Below are 20039 nucleotides of genomic sequence, written 5' to 3' on the forward strand. Positions count from 1 at the left end.
TAGTCTCTTGACTTTCAGTGGCCATTTAATTAATGGCAGTATTACTGCCTCTGAAGACTGTAGAGAACCACTGGTGGTCTGGGGAGGAGAAGCAGTGTATCAGATTTGGGTTTTTAAGAGCATGGAGGCGAAATGGGGAGAATGAAGCTAACGAATGCCCTCTTCTCTGCGTCCGTAGCACTTCACACGTGTCTTAGTTCTGCACGTAATTACTCTGGACTTCTGCTTTCTAAACTATATTGCTTCCCATCCTTATAGATTTTTGCCATATCTACTTCCCACTTGTACCTTGTTAACATACTGCTCTTTAAAAAAAAAAGCTTTAAAATTTTAATAAAGCAAAATTTTTTCATAGACTTCTGCGAACATAAAACTGGCATCTCTTACATGGTACAGAGGATAACCATCCAACAACATGATAAAAATATACAGTGTTATGAAGTTCAGACATGGGCAACTGGTGGCTGAAGCCCGGAGCCTGATACCTTGCTCTCTCTTCCTGATGCAAGGAGATTAGCACCCTGGTACAAGATGTTCCAGAAAGACCAGCACCAAACTGAGACTTTCTGATATCACCAAAAGGCTTGGGGGAAACTGGAAAGGGAATACCTGCCTCTACGACAGTTCTTGGTTGTAAAATTCCAAGTATCTTCATGACCAAAGTCAGTGCAGGTACCAACAGGGTCCTCATCTCATTTCAGGAAGTCCCAACTCCACTACAGTCAATTATGTTTTATATCCCTGCTAGACTGTGAATTCCTTGGGGACAAACACTCCTGCTGCCTTCAGTGCTGCACATAAAACTTGGGCACAGTTGGTAGTTCATAAAGGAACAAAGTGATATTAAATGAAGACCTTCTTGAGGTACAGAAGGCGTAGGGCAAATTCTTTACTGAGGGGTGGGCAGGGATGAGAATACTAGAAGGCCTTGGGGTCTACAGGGAGTCAAATGAAGACATGCAAGAAAAGGGAGGCTAAAGAATTTCAAGATTTTGCCTGATGACATCTTTGCTGATGGCATAGTGGAGTGACAAGAGTCTATGAGCCAGAATCACATGATTCTAGGGTCAATACAGACTCCTGCTGTTCACTAATTACATGAACTTTGGCCAAACCGTTTTTCTCTCGGGACCTTAATTACTTTGCTATAAAGCGGTAACAATACCTCTCTTTCAAAGGCTCTTACCATATTTTAGAATGTGGGGCAGCACTCAGGAGACTGGCACTTCCCTCCCTCCTTCTGTCCTTCCTTCCTTCTTTCCCTCCCTCATTCCTTCCTCCCCTCCTTCCCTCCCTCCTCCCTATCCTTTCAGTTTCAATAAATGTTTGCGGTTATTATTACTGTTCTTATTGTTTTGGTATAGAATACCAAATTCTATACCTAGGTATAGAATACCTAGGACTTGCTATGGTTACCAGTACACTGTAAGCACTCAACAGATGTCTACTGGCTGGAAGAGTTACAATGACCTGTGGTCTCTCTGTAGAAAACAATTCCTCCTCCCGTCTTCCCTCTCTATGTATATGTCACCACTGTCTGCCCAGATGCTTAAATCAAATGTCTTGATTCCTTGATTTACTGAGAACCTACTAGGGACTCTGTACCATAGATGGTGCTGGGATGTGGAAGGAAGGAGGGGCTTGAGAAGTCAGATCCAGTCACAGCTCTGAAGGATATTAGAGACAAAGGAAATAGGAGACCTTGTCACTGGCTCAACTTGCTTCTCATCTTTAGATATAGCTCTTAGGTGGGACATTTTACAAGGGTGTTTTTGACAATATCTGGGCAAACACAGAAATACTGATAATCCAGTGCTATCTGAATCTAGAAAAGGCTATCAGTACTGTGCCGTGGTTCCTTGGGGACAGGATACGCCAAAGCTACACTTTGGAATTCTCACCATTTGTGAAAATTAAGAAGAAATACTGTTGGACTGATCAAGAAGTTCAGTTGGGGTTTTTCATAAGATGGTACAGAAACCTGAATGAACTTTTGGGCCACCCGATACCTGGGCTTCTCAGGTGGCACTAGGGGTAAAGAATCCACCTGCCACTGCAGGAGATGCAGGTTCAGTCTCCGGGTGAGGAAGATCCCCTGGAGGAGGGCATGGAAACCCACTCCAGTATTCTTGCCTGGAAAATTCCATGGACAGAGGAGCCTGGCGGGTTACAGTCCATGGAGTCGCAAAGAGTCAGAGAGAGCTGAGAGCAGTGTTAGTTATTAGTTAATGCTTGTTTGAATCCTGCTAGGATTCTCTACTCTGGTCCAGCCTCTCTGTCTGTGAGGTAAATTGACCAGGACAAAGAGTTTAAAAAGCACATGGAAAGTGACTCTTGGCCAAATCCTTTGGAAAGCTAACTTACGGCTGAGTGAGCTAGCCTAGGTCTCCTGGATGTGGGCCGTACTTCATATACCTATATCTGTATAGAAAGAATGGTTTCAGAAGATTCTGCTGGTTTTTCACTTAAGTATGTCACTAGGTCCCCATGTTGGAGTGTGTGTGTGTGTGTGTGTGTGTGTGTGTGTGTGTGTGTACAGGGAGTGTTGAACTTTGGGCACAAACTGTGTGTGTACTTATGAAAAAGTATTTGGAGTGTGTGTATAGGAAGGGAAGGAAATTCACGATTTTTTAATGAAAGAAGAGTGTATAAGCAGGGGAGAGTGTAATTGTGTGTGTGTGCGGTATGTATGTAAAGCAAGTGGCGGGCAGAATGACATCCACAGCCAGCCCTCTAGAGGTGCAGACAGTGGCATAAGGTCTGAAGTGCTGTTGGAAGTGATTGTTTCCCTTTTAGACCAGCTCACAGGTCTTTGAGGAGCCCTTGACTTTCTCCTCCTCCTTGACTTGTTAAAAACGGATTAGAGTCCAATTAAGTTCATTTAATCCCAAGGTAGAGAATCATGTTTAAAAACAAGATTTACAGCTTAAAAAAAATTGCACGTTGAGGTCTATCCTTTCAAGTTGCCACCTGCATGGTTCCAAAGAGTGTTTATAGCAGAATACCCGACATGCAGTTCTTAATTACTTTGCCTCATACCTCCGGTCCTTCATCTTTTAAAGCATCCTTCAACCTAAATAGCCTCATGCTGTTAGAAGTATGTCTGCACTGCTGGGTGGTCAGGATTGCCTTTTGGCTTATCTCCCTACAGTAGGCAATTCAGGGGCCATGCTTAACAATAACAGTGGTAGTATCAATAATAATAGTATTAAGAGCTAATGCTTATTGGGTACTCAGTATGTGCCAGGCATGGTACTAAGAACTTTATATATATTATCTTATTAAATGTGTCATAGAAAAGCACCACAACTGGCTTCATGAGTGTGTGACATGTATAGTCACATGGGGCTCTCTGCTCCGAAGGGCCCTTCACTTGGTTTGATGCTCTGCTGTTGCCATCTTGAAATTCGTAATCATTTTTGATCTGCATTTTCACTTTTCATTGAGCCATGTAAAGTATATAGCTAGTCCTGAAAACACCCAATAACCCATAGTTTCTCTTTCTTCTTTTCCTTCCCTTCCACGTGATGTCTGACACATTGCCAGAGGATGAAACAGTGAATGTCAGACTGTGATCCCAGAAAACATGCTATTATTGCTCAGGAGGGATGTTCTCTAAGGGGCAGGAACCATGCCGTGGCTCTTAGCATGGGAAAGCAACCCTCTGCCTCTAAACCTCTGTCTTCTCATCTGTGAAACGGGGGTAACAATAATAATAATACCTAGCTCATAGGCTGTTTCAAGGGTGAAATGAGATCATGTAAAGACAGTTCTGACATATAATACATATGACATTAGTTATTATTAATGCATTCATTATAAGGGCTTAGCAGGTACTGAATATCCAATACTGCCTGTGACATGGTGTGGACCACTTGCCCAACTCCAGGGTGGCCTTCTCCTGGGGGTTTGTTCCCTACCTGTCCCACGGAGCTGGGGGAAGCATCCACTTTCTCCACGTGCTGGGTAGTCACAGAGGGGTTGCTGGAGCTGATGAGCACTGGGGTGCTGATCTCCACCATGTGGCGCCCCGAGGGAGAATGCACCATCCTGTTGAGGGTGTTCAAGGCTGTTGTGATGGAGAACTGGCCGGGCCCCTTCCTCCTGGATCCCGGGCCCCTTCGGAGGGTGGGCGTGTTGGTTGCCTTGCCTCTGCAGGGGGAGGACACCAGGGACAGGTTTTTCGTGTGGGACGATGGACGGCCTTTGTTCTTCTCTAGGAGGTGTCTTGCGGTGAGGTTTGGCTGAAAAGATGAAAGATCCAATAAGAATTTAGTCATCCTGACTTCGTGTGAGCAGCTATATCTTCCCCAGGCTAGTCTGAAGCCAGCGCCAATGCCACCACCTCAGGTGTCACTCCTTGGACAGTTTCCATCTTTTATCCATAAGTCCCAATCCCTCTCCTGTATCAATCAATTCTCACAACTTGCTTGCAACGTAGGTACAACTCTACTGAGGGCTGAAGAATTTAAAACAAGCCATGATACTCTGCTCTGATTTGCCCATCTCTCTCAGCATCATCGCAGCTTCCTTTACCTGGAAGACCCTTCCCTTTTCTTCTAGCTCCCCCTGAGTCCCCCCTCCCCCAACCTTGATTCAGCTGCTTGTCTTTCTCATTATTCCTGCAGCCCCCATGCGTTCCCACTGTACACTGTAATCATTCACCTCCCCTTCCTTCACTGGACTGTCAGCTACCTGAGGGCAGGGTGTTCTCTGCTGTATCCCAGGGTGGGTGTTCCTATGGGTTTGTGGAAGAATGGGTGGATGAAGTTGCTCAAGTTCACACATTTGATAAGTTTGACCAGAATATAAATCCATTCAGGACCCTGGATCATCTAAGGCTAAGACTATCTTTTACTACTTCTTTTAAATACTTTGATCCCATCTCCATTCTCTCTTGTTCTATACCTCTTAGTGCTGGTACATCAGAATAACAGACAATCCCCTTACCATGATTTGTGGTGTAAATATCTACCAGCAATTTAACCACTGTCTAGCAAGATTCCTGTAAATCTAACACCAGCCCTTGCTATCGAGTTCCAGCCAGTTCTAGCACTAGCACCACCACTGACTGTACTGTATTTTTTGAATACTCTGCCTGTCAAGCACCCCATGAGTTCATGTTCTTCAGAAATCGGAAATATGCTGACAAAGGGGATGGTGTGAATAAACTTTCCAGGACAGTTAAAACGTATCTTCATCATGATGCTTGTCACCAGTCGCTCTCTAAAATTGCACATTTCATTCTAATTCTGAAATTCAGTGATAGAGGGAAAAAGGAATTTGCTCATTTACGAACTGTTTTTTCATTAAGAACTTTCTAATGAAAATGTTCAGATGATTAAGATGATTAATAGAGTTGAGATAGAAAATTTTAAAGGAGAGGTAGTTTCTGCCTCCAGAAGCTTATAATATTGGGGAAAAAAACCATCAAGTGGGAAAGGGGCATTATTACTTTAAAGATAAGAGAGTTGAGGCCCAAAAGGGGTGATTTATACATGGTAGAGCCAGCACATAAACAACTAAACAAGAAAATATCAGGCAGGGACTTCCCTGGTGGTCCACTGGCTAAAACTTCCTGCTGCCAATGTAGAGAGAATGGGTTTCATTCCTGGTAATATTATAGGATCTATTCATAGATCCTATAAGCAGCAATTAAGAGTTAGCCTGCCAAAACTAAAGATCCATTTGTCACCACTAAGACCCAGGACAACCAAATGAATAAATAAATAAAGTTCAGGCAGTAATAAATGCTCTGATGTGTCAGAGAGTGACAGGGGGTGGAGGCTACTTCAGATTTGGGGGGTTTGGTGAGGTGTCAAGGAAGACCTGCTGAGAAGGTGACATTCAAGCTAAGACATAGATGCCAAGAAGGAACCAGCCATGTGAAGATGGGGATAAAAATATGCCAGGTAGCAGGGTAAGCTAGTGGAAAAATCCCCAAGAGGGGGCAAGCTCAGACTGTTTGAGAAAAAGACGTGAAAGAATCAGAAAGGAGAATGGTCTAGGGCGAGTGAGGAGCAGGTGGCAAAGAGGAGACCACGGAGACGGGCAGGAGTTGGATCACACCAGGCTGGGAGGCTTCAAGTTTATTCTAAGTGTAACAGGAAGCATTTGGCAGGATTGGGGTAGAAGGGTGACATGATCTGATTTATGCCTTTATTTAAAAGCTCATGCTACGGTTTGGCAGTTTCTTACTTAGCATCTGACCCAGCAGTCCCACTCCTAGGTAATTACCCAAGAGAAATGAAAGCTTAGGCTCACTCAAAAACTGGCATGCAAGTGTTTATAGCTGCTTTAGTGTTAGCTGCCAAATAACTGGAAACAACCGCAATGTCTTTCAACTGGTGAGTGAGTAACCGACTCTGGCACTTCCCTACCGTGGAATGTGACTTGACAATAAAAATGGATGAGCTTCATATACATCCAACAACACGGATGAACCTCAGAGGTGCTATGCTAAGTGAAGGGAGCCAGACTCTGAAGGATACATTCTATTCTATTCCATTTCTATGACCTTCGGGAAAAGGAAAACTGCAGGGGCAGAACACAGATCAGTGGGGTGTTTGGGAGCAGGAGTCAGGGAAGGAGCTGACTTCAAAGGGGCAGTCTGCTTTTGTATTTTGGGGGAGGTATAGGAACTATTTTACATCTTGATGGTGGTGTGGTTATACTGTATGCATTTATCAGAAAAGCAGAAAGACCTATTAAGAGGCTACTCCATTGCTTAGTTAGAAAATGACTGTGGCTTTGACTAGTAGATTGGAGACAAGTGGACAGATTCCAGGACCTTTCAGGAGGTAGATCCACAGGACTGGGAGTTTGACAGAAGCATGGGGTGGGGAAGAGGACGTGGTCATTCATCATGTCCCACTTTCTGATTTGTGTGCCTAGGTCAGCAGTAGAGCCATTTGCTGGATCAAGTAACATTTGCTGATGGGGAGCAATCATGATGCTTAGGAGACGATGGTTAAGTTGTCCCTTAAAAGAGCAAATTTTACTGTATGTAAATAAAAATAAATACATCAAAAGCTCATTCTGGCTGCTATTCAGAAGTGTCAGGCTGGAAGGAGGGTGATCAATTGGGAAATCACTGAAGTTACTTAGGGCAATTCTAGTGGAAGCCTGGACCATGCCTCACGTCCCCCCAGAGCACACCTCCCGCTACTGTTCCCCCGGGAAGAGGATAATACACCCTCTGAGCTGAATGAGTAAAGTTCTTTCTGGTCATTCACAGCCACAATGAAATAAATATATATTTTTTCTGGTTCTACCTAATTTTTCTGTCCCTAGGTGAGCAACACTGTGAGTGTTTTCCATCAGCAACACAGACAAAGAGCCCCATGTGACTGTAGGTCTTCCCTGTCCTCTGCCAGTGTGATTAATAGCTCAGTCGGGAAAGGACTGCAGAGCTCTTCAATTTGCACTCACTCATTTGAAACAATATCCTTGAGGTTCATTGGGCTGAGCGAGGTTCACATGACCCAGGCAGGCCCCACAGGAGGAGTCCTGACAAGAACTGGCATAAGCTTGGCATTTGTTTTATCACCTTTTATCCAGGTGCAATTCAATAAGTCAAATGATACATTAACAAGAAAAATTCTGTTGATGCCAAAAACGCCCCACTTTGCTGCTCCCAGAAGGAAGCTCTCCTTCCTTCCAGTTGTTCTGCATGGCCTTGGTGGTTCAAAACTTATTTAAAGAGTTCTCAGCAAGTGCTGGTCTTAATGAAATGACTGGAGTCAACATTTAAGTGCTGCTTTAAAAAGCTCAATTTGGATTTCAAGTAATTTTTGAAAACCAGGTTCCCAGATTAGAGCAACCACTTGATTATCTTTCCCCCTCCTAGCAATTAGAAGAACAAATGAAGCGATGGCTAGTTTGATGATGATCGTGAGGGTTCTTGTAATCACTAATTTTAGAGGTGGAGTGGTGGGGAGAGTATCCAAATGAATAATCATTAAGTGTAGAAGTTTTGGGAAGGAAGGGTATCAGAAATGGGTAATAAAATCAGTGATGCCTTGTTTTCCCATACCGATGAAGAAGCTTCTTGAAATAATACAAGGGACTATGTAAGCTCTAATCTACAAAAATTTAAGCACCTACTATGCATCCAGCTAGGGATTAGTTGAGGGGCTTCCCTGGTAGCTCAACTGGTAAGGAATTCACCTGCAATGCAGGAGACCCCAGTTCAATTCCTGGGTGGGGAAGTTCCTCTGAAGAAGGGATAGGCTAGCCACTCCAGTATTCTTGGGCTTCCCTGGTGGCTCAGATGGTAAAGAATCAGCCTGCAGTGCGGGAGACCTGGGTTTGATCCCTGGGTTGAGAAGATCCTCTGGAGAAGGGAAAGGCCACCCACTCCAGTATTCTTGCCTAGAGAATCCCATGAACAGAGGAGCCTGGTGGGCTACAGTCCATGGGGTTGCAAAGAGTCGGACCCGACTGAGAAACTAAACTCAGCACAGGGTTTACTTGTAGCTGATCTCTGTCCTTGGGGACATAACCACCATCTCCCAAATGTCCTCTTCACCAAGTGTTGCTTCATCCAGCAGATGGCCCTACCACTGACCTAGGCCCACAAAGCCAAAAGTGGGATGTTATCCTTGACCACTTCCTCGCCCCTGTCCCCCACTCCTGTGGATCTACCTACTCAAAGGTCCTGGAATCTGTCCACTTGTTTCCAGTCTACTAGTCAAAGCCACAGTCATTTTCTAACTGAGTGATGGAGTAGCTCAGTTGATCTTTCTGCCTTTTTTTTTTTAATCCCTCCTGCTCATATATTTTCCCCACTGCATTCAGAGCAATCTTTAAGAAACCCCAATCTGGATTTCCCAGGTGGGTAAAGAATCCACCTGCCAATGCAGGGCACATGGGTTTGATCCCTGGTCTGGGAGGATTCCGCATGCCATGGAACAATGAAGCCCGTGTGCTATAGCTACTGAACCTGTGCTCTAGAACCCACGAGCCGCAACTACCCAGTCCATGTGAAGCAACAAGTGAAGCCTGTGGGGCTAGGTCCTGTGCTCCCCAACAAGAGAGAGGAGCCCCTCTCTCTGCAGCTAGAGAAAGCCCACGTGCAGCAGCGAAGGCCCAGCACAGCCAAAAAGTAAAAATAATAATCAAAAAAAGAAGCCCAAATCTGAAGGAGCCACTGCCTCATTTTAAATATTTCAGTTGTGTCCACTGATTTCTGGGTCAAGTTCAAACTTCTTATGCTATGGCAGGAATGCTCAGCAAATATTTCATGTGATCCTCTATACTTCTCAGCTGGCTTCAGGACAGAAGGGACTATGTGACTCGTTCAGGCCAATGAACTATGAGTAGGAGTGACAAATGTCACAGAGCTGAGGCCTTTGCTGGTATACAACTCCCTCTTCTTTATTCTTCCCCTGCCATGAAACCTAGGAAGTCCATGTGTTCCCGATGGCATAGCTTTAAGATGGCCCAGCCTCATCCTGCAGGGTTCCTCAATGACTATGTGAGCACGGCCTCTCACCACTGTGTGGTGAGCAAGTAATGTGGATTGGATATAACTTTTCTTGTGACGCCACTGAGATATGGGGGCTGTTTATTACCATGGCATAACCTGGCTCATCCTGACTAATGCAGGAAGGTTTACAAGGTCCCCTCTGGTCTGGTTCCCATTTGTTTCCCTGGCTTTGTTTTCCTGTCTCTCTCTTACTCTCTAAGCTCCAGCTCTAGTATTTTTTGGTTCTTTGGAGGCTACCAAACTTCCTTATCCTGCAGGACATTTGCACATATTACCTCCAGTCCCTGAAACTCTCTTCCCTCCATTCTTACCTAAACAACTCCTAATCACTTGTCAGATCTTGGTTTACAAGGCATCTGCTAACACCCTGCTCAAGTAAGTTGCACATCGTACCCTCCTCCCCCCAATAATTCCCTCTCCTTCACTTTTTGCATCATTCATCACACTTATAATTACTTATTAATGTCTCCCTTACAGTCCTTGAAATTAGGGATCCATATCTGACTTGTATCACTAGAACTTAGCACAAGACCTGACATAGCAGGCATTCAGTGAAAAATTAGTTGAACGATTGAATATATATTTAGGATGAGGGATGAGGTCATGTTGAAAGGATGGTTCTCTGAGGTTTTTTTCCCAGTCAGTTGGAACACTTCCCAGATATTTTTTCATTCATTTGCTTGTGAAGCTATTTTTTTTTTTTAATTTTTAAACAAAGTATCTGCTCTGTGTTGGGCTAGCCTGTGAAGTACAATGCACATATTCATCAGGTGTTCAGAGAAGAAAGAGACGGCTGAATGTTCCAACTAGTTACTGGAATTTTATGGAAAAATAGGTTTCTAGTTGAGCCTCATAAAATGAGTGACATTGAACAAGTAGAGAACTCAGTGGGTATACCTGGATGGGGCTTCAACAAGAGAAAAAGCACTATCGCTTGGTGGTGAGAGTAGGAGGCCCAGCCTCTCTGGACCCTCCCTCTTCCCTCCCTTCCATCTTTCCTTCCTTCCATACAGACTGAGTCAGGGGTGGGACAGAGGGAACCTCAACACCTGGGCAGTGTTCTGGGCGCTCCACGCACTTCACAGCCTGCTCTGGCTCTTCAGATGGAAATACTGGTCCCTTCTCTGCAACTCTGCCTCTGTTTCATTTCACCCCACCCTCCTAGAGGGCCAAGAATACACCTTTAACTTCTTTTATAGCTCAGCATTGCTCGCTTTTAAAGCTTTGTGCTTGATAAGCGCTCAACAAATGTAGTTAAACAATGAAACCTCTCTTTCAAATTTGTAATAACCTGCTTCAAGCTGGGGTGAGGCTGACAGCTAGAGAGGTTAGAGGCTATAGATGATATATTATCTGGAGAAACAGGGAGACAACCTAACAGGTGTTCTTTCTTTCTTTTAAAGTAGATTAAAAAAAATAGAAGTAATATGTGCTAATTTCTGAAGATTTACAAAATACAGGGTGGGAGAAGAAAATGGAAATCATTTAGAATCGTACCATCTGGTGATCACCACTGTTAATATCTTGGTACATATTCTTCCAGTCCTTTATCCATTTATGAACACGCACACACACATACATACACACACACACACACACATTTATAAAGCTAGTTTCATGCAGTTACTTTGTTTTTTAAAAATTGTGGTGAAAAAATACATAGCAAATTTACCATAATCATCATCTTTAAGTGTACAATTTGTTAACGTTAATTATAGTCACAGTCACATTGTTGAGAAACAAAACTCTAGAACTTCATTTTCTAAATCTGAAACTCTACAAGCATTAAAATTTATTTTAGCTAACAATCCTAAGTGATCAGTGCAAAGAAATAGAGGAAAACAGTAGAATGGGAAAGACTAGAGATCTCTTCAAGAAAATTAGAGATACCAAGGGAACATTTCATGCAAAGATGGGCACAATAAAGGACAGAAATAGTATGGACCTACAGAAGCAGAAGAGATTAAGAAGAGGTGGCAAGAGTACACAGAAGAACTGTACAAAAAAGATCTTCATGACCCAGATAATCACGATGGTGTGATCACTCACCTAGAGCCAGACATCCTGGAGCGTGAAGTCAAGTGGGCCTTAGGAAGCATCACTACAAACAAAGCTAGTGGAGGTGATGGAATTCCAGCTGAGCTATTTCAAATCCTAAAAGATGGTGCTGTGAAAGTGTTGCACTCAATATGCCAGCAAATTTGGAAAACTCAGCAGTGGCCACAGAACTGGAAAAGGTCAGTTTTCATTCCAATCCCAAAGAAAGGCAATGCCAAAGAAAGTTCAGTCTACCACACAATTGTACTCATCTCATGCTAGCAAAGTAATGCTCAAAATTCTCCATGCCAGGCTGCAACAGTACGTGAACTGAGAACTTCCAGATGTTCAAGCTGGATTTAGAAAAGGCAGAGGAACCAGAGATCAAATTGCCAACATCTGTTGGATCATCGAAAAAGCAAGAGAATTCCAGAAAAGCATCTACTTCTGCTTCACTAACTATGCCAAAGCCTTTGACTGCATGGATCAGAACAAACTGGAAAATTCTTAAAGAGATGAGAATACCAGACCACTTTACCTGCCTCCTGAGAAATCTGTACACAGGTCAAGAGGCAACAGTTAGAACCATACATGGAACAATGGACTGGTTCCAAATTGGGAAAGGAGTACATCAAGGCTGTATAATGTTACCTTGCTTATTTAACTTATATTCAGAGTACATCATGTGAAATGCTGGACTGGATGAAGCACAAGCTGGAATCAAGACTTCTGGGGGAAATATCAATAACCTCAGATATGCAGATGACACCACCCTTATGGCAGAAAGCAAAGAACTAAAGAGCCTCTTGAGGAAAGTGAAAGAGGAGACTGAAAAGTTGGCTTAAAACTCAACATTCAAAAAATTAAGATCATGGCATCCGGTCCCATCACTTCATGGCAAATAGATGGAGAAACAATGGAAATAATGACAGACTTTATTTTCTTGGGCTCCAAAATCACTGCAGATGGTGACTGCAGCCATGAAATTAAAACATGCTTGCTCCTTGGAAGAAAAGCTATGACCAACCTAGACAGCATATTAAAAAGCAGAGACATTACCTTGCCAACAAAGGTCTATCTAATCAAACCTATGGTTTTTTCCAGTAGTCATGTATGAATGTGAGAATTGGATGTAAAGAAATCTGAGCACCGAAGAATTGAAGCTTTTAAACTGCGGTGTTGGAGAAGACTCTTGAGAGTCCCTTGGACTACAAGGAGATCCAATCAATTCATCCTGAAGGAAATCAGTTCTGAATATTCATTGGAAGGGCTGATGCTGAAGCTGAAGCTCTAATACTTTGTCCACCTGCTGCAAAGAACTGACTCCTTGGAAAAGTCCCTGATACTGGGAAAGATTGAAGGCAGGAGGAGAAGGGGATGACAGAAGATGAGAAGGTTGGATGGCATCACCAAGTCAATGGATATGAGTTTGAGCAAGCTCTGGGAGTTGGTGATGGGAGATGGTGGTGAAGCCTGGTATGTTGCAGTCCATCGGGCTGCAAAGAGTTGGACATGACTGAACTCCTGAACTAACTGAACTGAACAATAAATCACAAACATCTTTCCATAATACCAGATACTCCCTGATATTGAGTATTATCTTTTAACATTTTATTTTTAATGGGCTTGTATTTTTCCATCACCATAATTAAAAAAACCCCTAAGTCCTTATTACTGTGTAGTTAGATTATTTCTGACTTTTCACCACTATACACAATGCTATGGTAAACATTTCTGTGCATTTTGTACATACTTCTTTGCACATTTGTTTTATTATTTCCATATAATCAACTCTCAGGTGTGGAATTCATGACTCACAGGAGATGTACATTTTCAACATCCTTGATAGAGTTTAAGTCTGGAGATGAGAGGTGATGGTGATTTGTATTCCCATCAGCAGAATGAAAAGGCCTATTTTCCCACACTCTTGCCAGAAATGGGTATTTTGTAATAAAAAAATTTTTTTTGGCCTCACAGCATGGCATGTGGGACACTAGTTCCTGGACCAGGGATCAAACCTGTGCCCCCTGCATTGGAATCATGGAGTCTTAACCACTGGACCACCAGAGAAGTTCAGAAATGGGTATTATGGACTAGCATCTTTTCTTTCAAGACTTTAGTTAGTTCTGAAATAAGCCTCATATCAAATAGAAATTGCTCTCAGGCATCACTGTAGCCTGTGTATAATTCTAACCTCACATCAGATATAGATTTGATAGTCACATACCTCTACAAACAAGATTGGGAAGATACCGACTTTATCTCCCAACTTGCCTTCTGCCCAGTTCTCATCCACTCGGCTGATCACAGTGATGATATCATCCTGAAAGACAGAAAGTCTCCTGGTTAACTTTTACTCTCAGTTTTCTGGGAGGGAAAGCTTTCCATGGAGATCAGCTTGGAGTCTCAGATGGTGTAAGGTGCAAGTAAGTAACTCTTTCACAACCTATTTACAAAATCTCTCTTCTAAAATACTCTTTTCTCCATAAAGGGCAGTATTTGGGTCACTAAGACCAAAAGAGGAGTAGAAATAATCTGGAGCATCAAGGAAATCCATTAAGAAAACTTGGAAATGTCTCTAATGTTCCATCACCAGCAGAATCAGGCCTTTCATTTAAATTAATCTGATGAGAAATCAACATGGAAGACGTAGGGAGACAGACTTTTGGCTTAGCAAAATGAAGAATGTATTGTACTCTGATTTTGAACACTTTTCAGAACCCGTTCAATTTTTAATGTATCAAACATAAAATGGCTTTTTATTCAAGTTTTTATTATCAAAGGTTATATGGAGATTTGTAGAAACGTTTGGAAACGTAAATAGGCAAAACAAAGAATTCTATCACAATATAGATACAATCAGTGTTAACCTCTTGGTTAACATGTTTTTCTTCCAGTTTCTTTTATATGAAGATAAAAAATATATAAATAAATATATAAAATTATAATATATTTTATATTTAATATAAAAATTAGAAACTAAAATTTTAAAAACTTTTTCTAAAACATGTATACAGGCATACAATAAAGCATAAATATTTTAGAAGTAAAGCTTGATGAAGTTTTAAAATTGAATATATCTACAAAGCCCCCATCTAGAGCAAGAGATATGAATATTTCCAGCACCTAGATGGCTCTTGTGCTTTTCTCTGACACCTAGCAAGAGGTTACCTCCACTCTGACTCTAGCATATATATTCATTTGGCTTCTTTTGTATTCATTCAAATGAAGTCATATAGGATACATTGTTTTTTTCCCTTAACATCACGTCAGGAACATCTTTCCATGTCCACACCTGTTCATCGATCTAAGTCTGAATATTCATCCATCTAAATCTGAATATTCATCCACTGATTTCTCTGATCTATGTCCCTTAGTAATGTAGATGAATCCAAATCTAAATTCATTATGGCACTATACCATTTCTTAGATTTCTTCGTCCTTATTATAATCTGCAATTACACATGTTTATGTTATGATTGCTATAATGTCTGTCTATCCCATCAGACCATAAACTCTATGTCTATAGGGCCTGGATCTATTTTGATCATTTTTGTCCCCAGGACCTTATACAGTGGCTTCCTTTTAGCAGTCAACCAATCAGTTTTTATTATTATTTTTTTTTTTATTGAGGTATAGTTGATGTACAATATGTTTTAGGTGTACAACACAGTGATTCACAATTTTTAAACAATTAGTATTTCTTGAATGCATGCATGGGTGAATGAATGAATGCATGTGTGAATAAATTGGAAAATTTACTGAGACAGAAAATACCGGGAAAAGAGTAGCTTTGGGAGAAAAGACCTTGAGTTTTTTTTAGACATGCTGAATTTAGGAAGACCATGAGATTTCCTAGTGACGTCTCAGTCTATGATAGCCTTCTGCTGTGCTCAGTCATGTCAGACTCTTTGTGACTCTATGAACTGTAGCCCGACAGGCTCTCTGTTCATTGGATTTTCCGGGCAAGAATACTGGAGTGGGCTACCATTTCCTCCTCCAAGGGATCTTCCCAACCCAAGGATCGAACCAGTGTCTCCTGAATTGGCAGACAGATTCTTTAACGATGAGCCAATGGGGAAGCCCTGATAATCTTCTAGGAGGGAGCAAATCCTCTCTTCTGAGGCCTTTGTCATAATTTCCCATTTATGTGTCTGCTCCTTCCACTAGATTGCTGGCTCCATGAAGATATGGACAATGACTCTTCACTGTATCTGCATAGACAGCCTGGTACATGGATGAATTCAATGAATGAGCAAGTTCTTGGGTAAGTGTCCCGGTTTGCAAGTTCCCAGAGAGGGGACACAAAAGCAGATATGCTCCCTGCCTATGTCTTCCTCTGGCTGTATCCCCAGAGCTCAGTGCCTAATGCCAGGCACAAAGTAAATACTCAATAAATGCGTGTGGAATTGAACTGCTGTCCTCTGGCTGTAGCCAAAGCATAAAATGTGCAGGTTGGCTACAGAATGGTATTCTTTAGGGGACTCACTCTGAGGTGTGAAGACAATAACAAAGATCAGTATTTCATAATATGGAGGACAGTGAAGTTATCTGGTCTGAGGGAATCTGAAGCAAATCTCATTTCAGGGAGTGATGGAAGAAAAATGTTTTACAAAACAAAAGACTTTCTCTGAACTTACTGTAGCAGTGCTACTTGCACCTGTATTTGACTTAAGTTGCAAAGAATAAAAATTACCCCAACTTTGGCTTCTATGAGAAAAATTAAATGTTTAGGGAAGAATAAATACTGAATTTTGTTGTTGCTCAGTCGCTACGTCGATAACTCTTTGCATCTCCATGGACTGCAGCACACCAGGCTTCCCTGTCCTCCACTACCTCCCAGAGGTTGCTCAAATTCGAGACTTAGAGTACAGTTGACCCTCTGAATCCATGGACTCTGCATCCTCAGGATTCATTGTTTCCTGGATCCACCCCCTCACCCCAAATATACAGGGATGGCTATCATCTAGACTTTAGCAGACTTGCTACTTACAAATGGTGAAGAATCAGCCAATAAAAAAGAGAGGTTAAAAAAAATCGTAGGTAACTGATGTCTTTGGAAAATGTATCTTGTAAAAGGTTATTTGTGTGTAAAGATATAATTATGCTATTGTGTGTGTTTGGAGTGGTTTTTAAAAATTTACTTATTTATCTATGGTTGCGATGGGTCTTTGTCGCTACACACGGAGCTTCTCTAGTTGCAGAGTGAGGGTCATTCTTTGTTGTGGTGTGCAGGCTTCTCATTGCGGTGGCTTCTGATGCTGAGGAGCACAGGCTCTAGGCAGGCAGGCTTCAGTAGTTGCTGTTTAGAGTGTTTTGAATGCAATATCTACAGACAAAATAGTGTTGTAAACAAGCAGTAGTGAATTTGGTCAGCAAGAATATCCTTACAGACACTCAATGAAGAGGTAAGATCTGTAGTTCTATACAGCATGCTATTAAACTATGTTTACAATTTTCTGTCTGACTATCTGTTTCTCCCACTACTCTGCCCAAGCGCAGATGCTGTGACTTGTTCATGCTATCTCCCCAGTGTCTGAAAAGAACAGGTGGTCAAAAGTGACTGCAGAATGAATGAATGAGTGTATGGATACTTAGTTTCATAATTGCAATACAAATGTTTGAGGACTGCCATCAAACTCCTGTTAGATTTCTCTGGTGACTTCACCTCCATATAGTTTGAACTATACATACACATAACATATATTGGCACACGTTGTTCATTGGTGTTTGGTCACTAAGTCATGTCCGACTCTTTGAGACCCCATGGACTGTAGTCCACCAGGTTCCTCTGTCCATGGAATTCTCCAGGCAAGAATTCTGGAGTGGGTTGCCATTTCCTCCTTCAGGAGATCTTCCTAAGCCAGGGATGAAACCTGCATCTCCTGCATTGGCAGGTGGATTCTTTACCACTGAGCTAGCAGGGAAGCCTGTATAAAATGTAATTTTAAAAAATCAACAAATATTAAACAAACAACTTAAGTTCTGCCACAGCCTTTATGTGATCACTGGTGATCACATTGGTGGCTGCCCAGAATCTCACCTTGAGGAAGGTCAGGCAGTCCTGGTTCTCACTCCTGTCCTTGTCGCGAAGGTCGAAGTTGTAGAGGGCCCGGCAGAGTGGGGGTGGCTGGGGCAGCTGCTTGATGACCTCCACGGAGCTGGCTGGGAAGACTCCACTGACTCCATTAATTTCCCCCTGGTACCAGTTCTCATCCAGCTGTCTTCGGAGGAGGATGACATCTCCCTTATTAAACCTCAGGTCACCGGGATTCTGCCCTCGGTAGTTGCATAAGGCCTTTGCTCGAGGCACCTGCAGTGACACAGATCAAGAAAATATGTATGGCTTAGAGGCTGGAGGGACCAAGGGGTCACATTAGGTACTAATTACAGAGTACCTTCCATGCACTAAGTGCCAGAGGTGGATTTCCTTGTTTGACCTTTGAGACAGACAGTATTACCCCCGTTTCTTAGGTGGAGAGACTGAGGCACAGAGGGTGTAATAATTCACTTAAGGTGGCACAGCTGGGAAGTGGCAATAGGGGGCTTGAACTCAGACAATCTGATTTTAGAGACCCTGTTCTTAATCACTATGCAGGGAGCAGGACTTTGGACTTGACTGCAACTATGGGAACTTGAGTAAGACCGTGACTCTTGCTAGGAATACTGATTTTGAATTCTGGCTTCACCTCTTTGCTCCTGTGTGACTACAGTCAAGTTATTTCATCTTTCTTAAACCATGTTCACTTATAAGATGAAGTGATAACAATATCTACCTTATTAGAGTTGCTGTGAGGACTAAAGAATATTAATGATGCATTTGTGTATTGTTTCATATTTTGCATAGAATGTGCTCAATAGATGACACCTCTTAGAATGATCATCTGTAATGTAGGGCTACTGATATCAGTTCTATCTACTCCTCAGTGTTAATGGGAAGAAAACTGAGGTGAAAACTCCCTGAAAATAGAAAGTGCTATGTGAGAGTGATACACCATGATTTGTCTTTAGCCTTGTCTAGAAACTGAAAACCCCATGTGTGTTTGGATCTTTAGCAAGCACAACTAAGACAAATTAACAGTCAGAAATCAATCATCACTTAAAAAAAATCAGCTAAAGAACTGTTATTTGTCAAATCAGTTGTCAGTCTAAATAATTATTTCAGTCAAATGCATTTTTTCCCCTAATTGAAACTGGTTTCTCCACAGAGAAATGGTCTCACTCTGGTCTTGCTTGAAGTCAGTTTGACAAATGGGAAGTTCTAGTAACTTGGGTTTTATAGAAAGCCCTTCAGTGTCACCTGCAATTATATTGTGTTTTCCTTAGTCATTGGGTGGAGTAGCCCCTCGGCTGGGGACAGTCTTGCTATTTATGAGGGGGAGGTAAGGAGACATTAATTCAGTTCTTCAAGGACCTTCTGAGTCTTCAATGTTCATTTAAAAATGAACTGCAAACAGCTTAGGGATCGAGATAAGACCTGAACAGCACCATATTGCTAATGGGATGGCAGACCAGTGCTTTTCTGCTGGTCCCTGGGGAGTTAGACAACCACAGGAACACAGCTCATCTGGTGGACAAATGAGCCAAGATGTATGTATTAGGAGGTTTAACCCAGTGTTGTGTATAAACAGAATCAGTTGAATAAATTATGATACACCCATACAATGGAAAACTCTGCAATCATTAAAGTTGATGATGTTGATTTATAATTAACAACATTGAGAGTTACACATATTGTTAAGTATAACAGAAGAGATTAAAAACAGTTACGTACACTAGGCTTTCTTTATAAATATATATATATGTATATATATTTATACATATGTATATATATTTATACATATATATATTTACCTGGGGAAAATGTTAGATGGCTGTACACTAACAGTTGAAAAGTGGTTATTTCTAAATGGTGAGATTTTTGAATATTTAAAATAAAGTTCCCCTAAGTGCTTTGATGAGTTTTCTAACTTTTCTACAAGGGAGTAATTGTGTTGTCTATTAATATTGGATGGTAAAAAGAAAATGAATGAAGCTGGGGGATGAGAAGTGAAAGGCATGGGAGGAATTTAAGAAGAAACTAAGCCAAGCTAAGTAGGATTAACAAACCATGGAACTACCTTTTGGAGAAGCTGTTCCCTTACATGAGAAGTAAGCAGGAGGAAACAGAATGACAGCAGAGGATTTCTGGGGAATGATCTAAATCTGTTAGACTCCCAGGGTGAGCTATATCAGGGAGTAACGGTTGTCAGTCTCTATGCCTTCTCTCAGTTTTATGTTGTAATATAAATCACATTTTTCTGGGTACGTCAGCATCTGGCACACACAGGTCACATTTACCAGCTCTGCTGAAGCTGAAACTCCAGTACTTTGGCCACTTGATTCGAAGAACTGACTCAGTGGAAAAGACCCTGATGCTGGGAAGGATTGAAGGCGGGAGGAGAAGCGGACGACAGAGGATGAGGTGGTTGGATGGCATCACCGACTCAATGGACATGAGTTTGAGCAAGCT

At 42.0% G+C, this 20039-nt stretch overlaps 1 protein-coding gene across 3 annotated transcripts in view; it reads right to left on the reverse strand.

Annotated features, from left to right (window-relative positions):
• The window catches only part of SH3RF2 (SH3 domain containing ring finger 2), a 144365-nt gene that overhangs the window by 64915 nt on the left and 59411 nt on the right, over positions 1-20039 (reverse strand). For all 3 annotated transcript variants that reach the window (XM_043465109.1, XM_043465108.1, XM_043465110.1), the window contains 3 exons: positions 17571-17840; positions 13755-13850; positions 3921-4244 (listed from right to left, as the gene is read on the reverse strand). In XM_043465109.1, the coding sequence (XP_043321044.1) occupies positions 3921-4244; positions 13755-13850; positions 17571-17840 (690 nt within the window). The remainder of the gene's footprint in view (positions 1-3920; positions 4245-13754; positions 13851-17570; positions 17841-20039) is intronic.

Source organism: Cervus canadensis, chromosome 4, assembly GCF_019320065.1.
Source record: "Cervus canadensis isolate Bull #8, Minnesota chromosome 4, ASM1932006v1, whole genome shotgun sequence".
Lineage (NCBI taxonomy): Eukaryota > Metazoa > Chordata > Mammalia > Artiodactyla > Cervidae > Cervus > Cervus canadensis.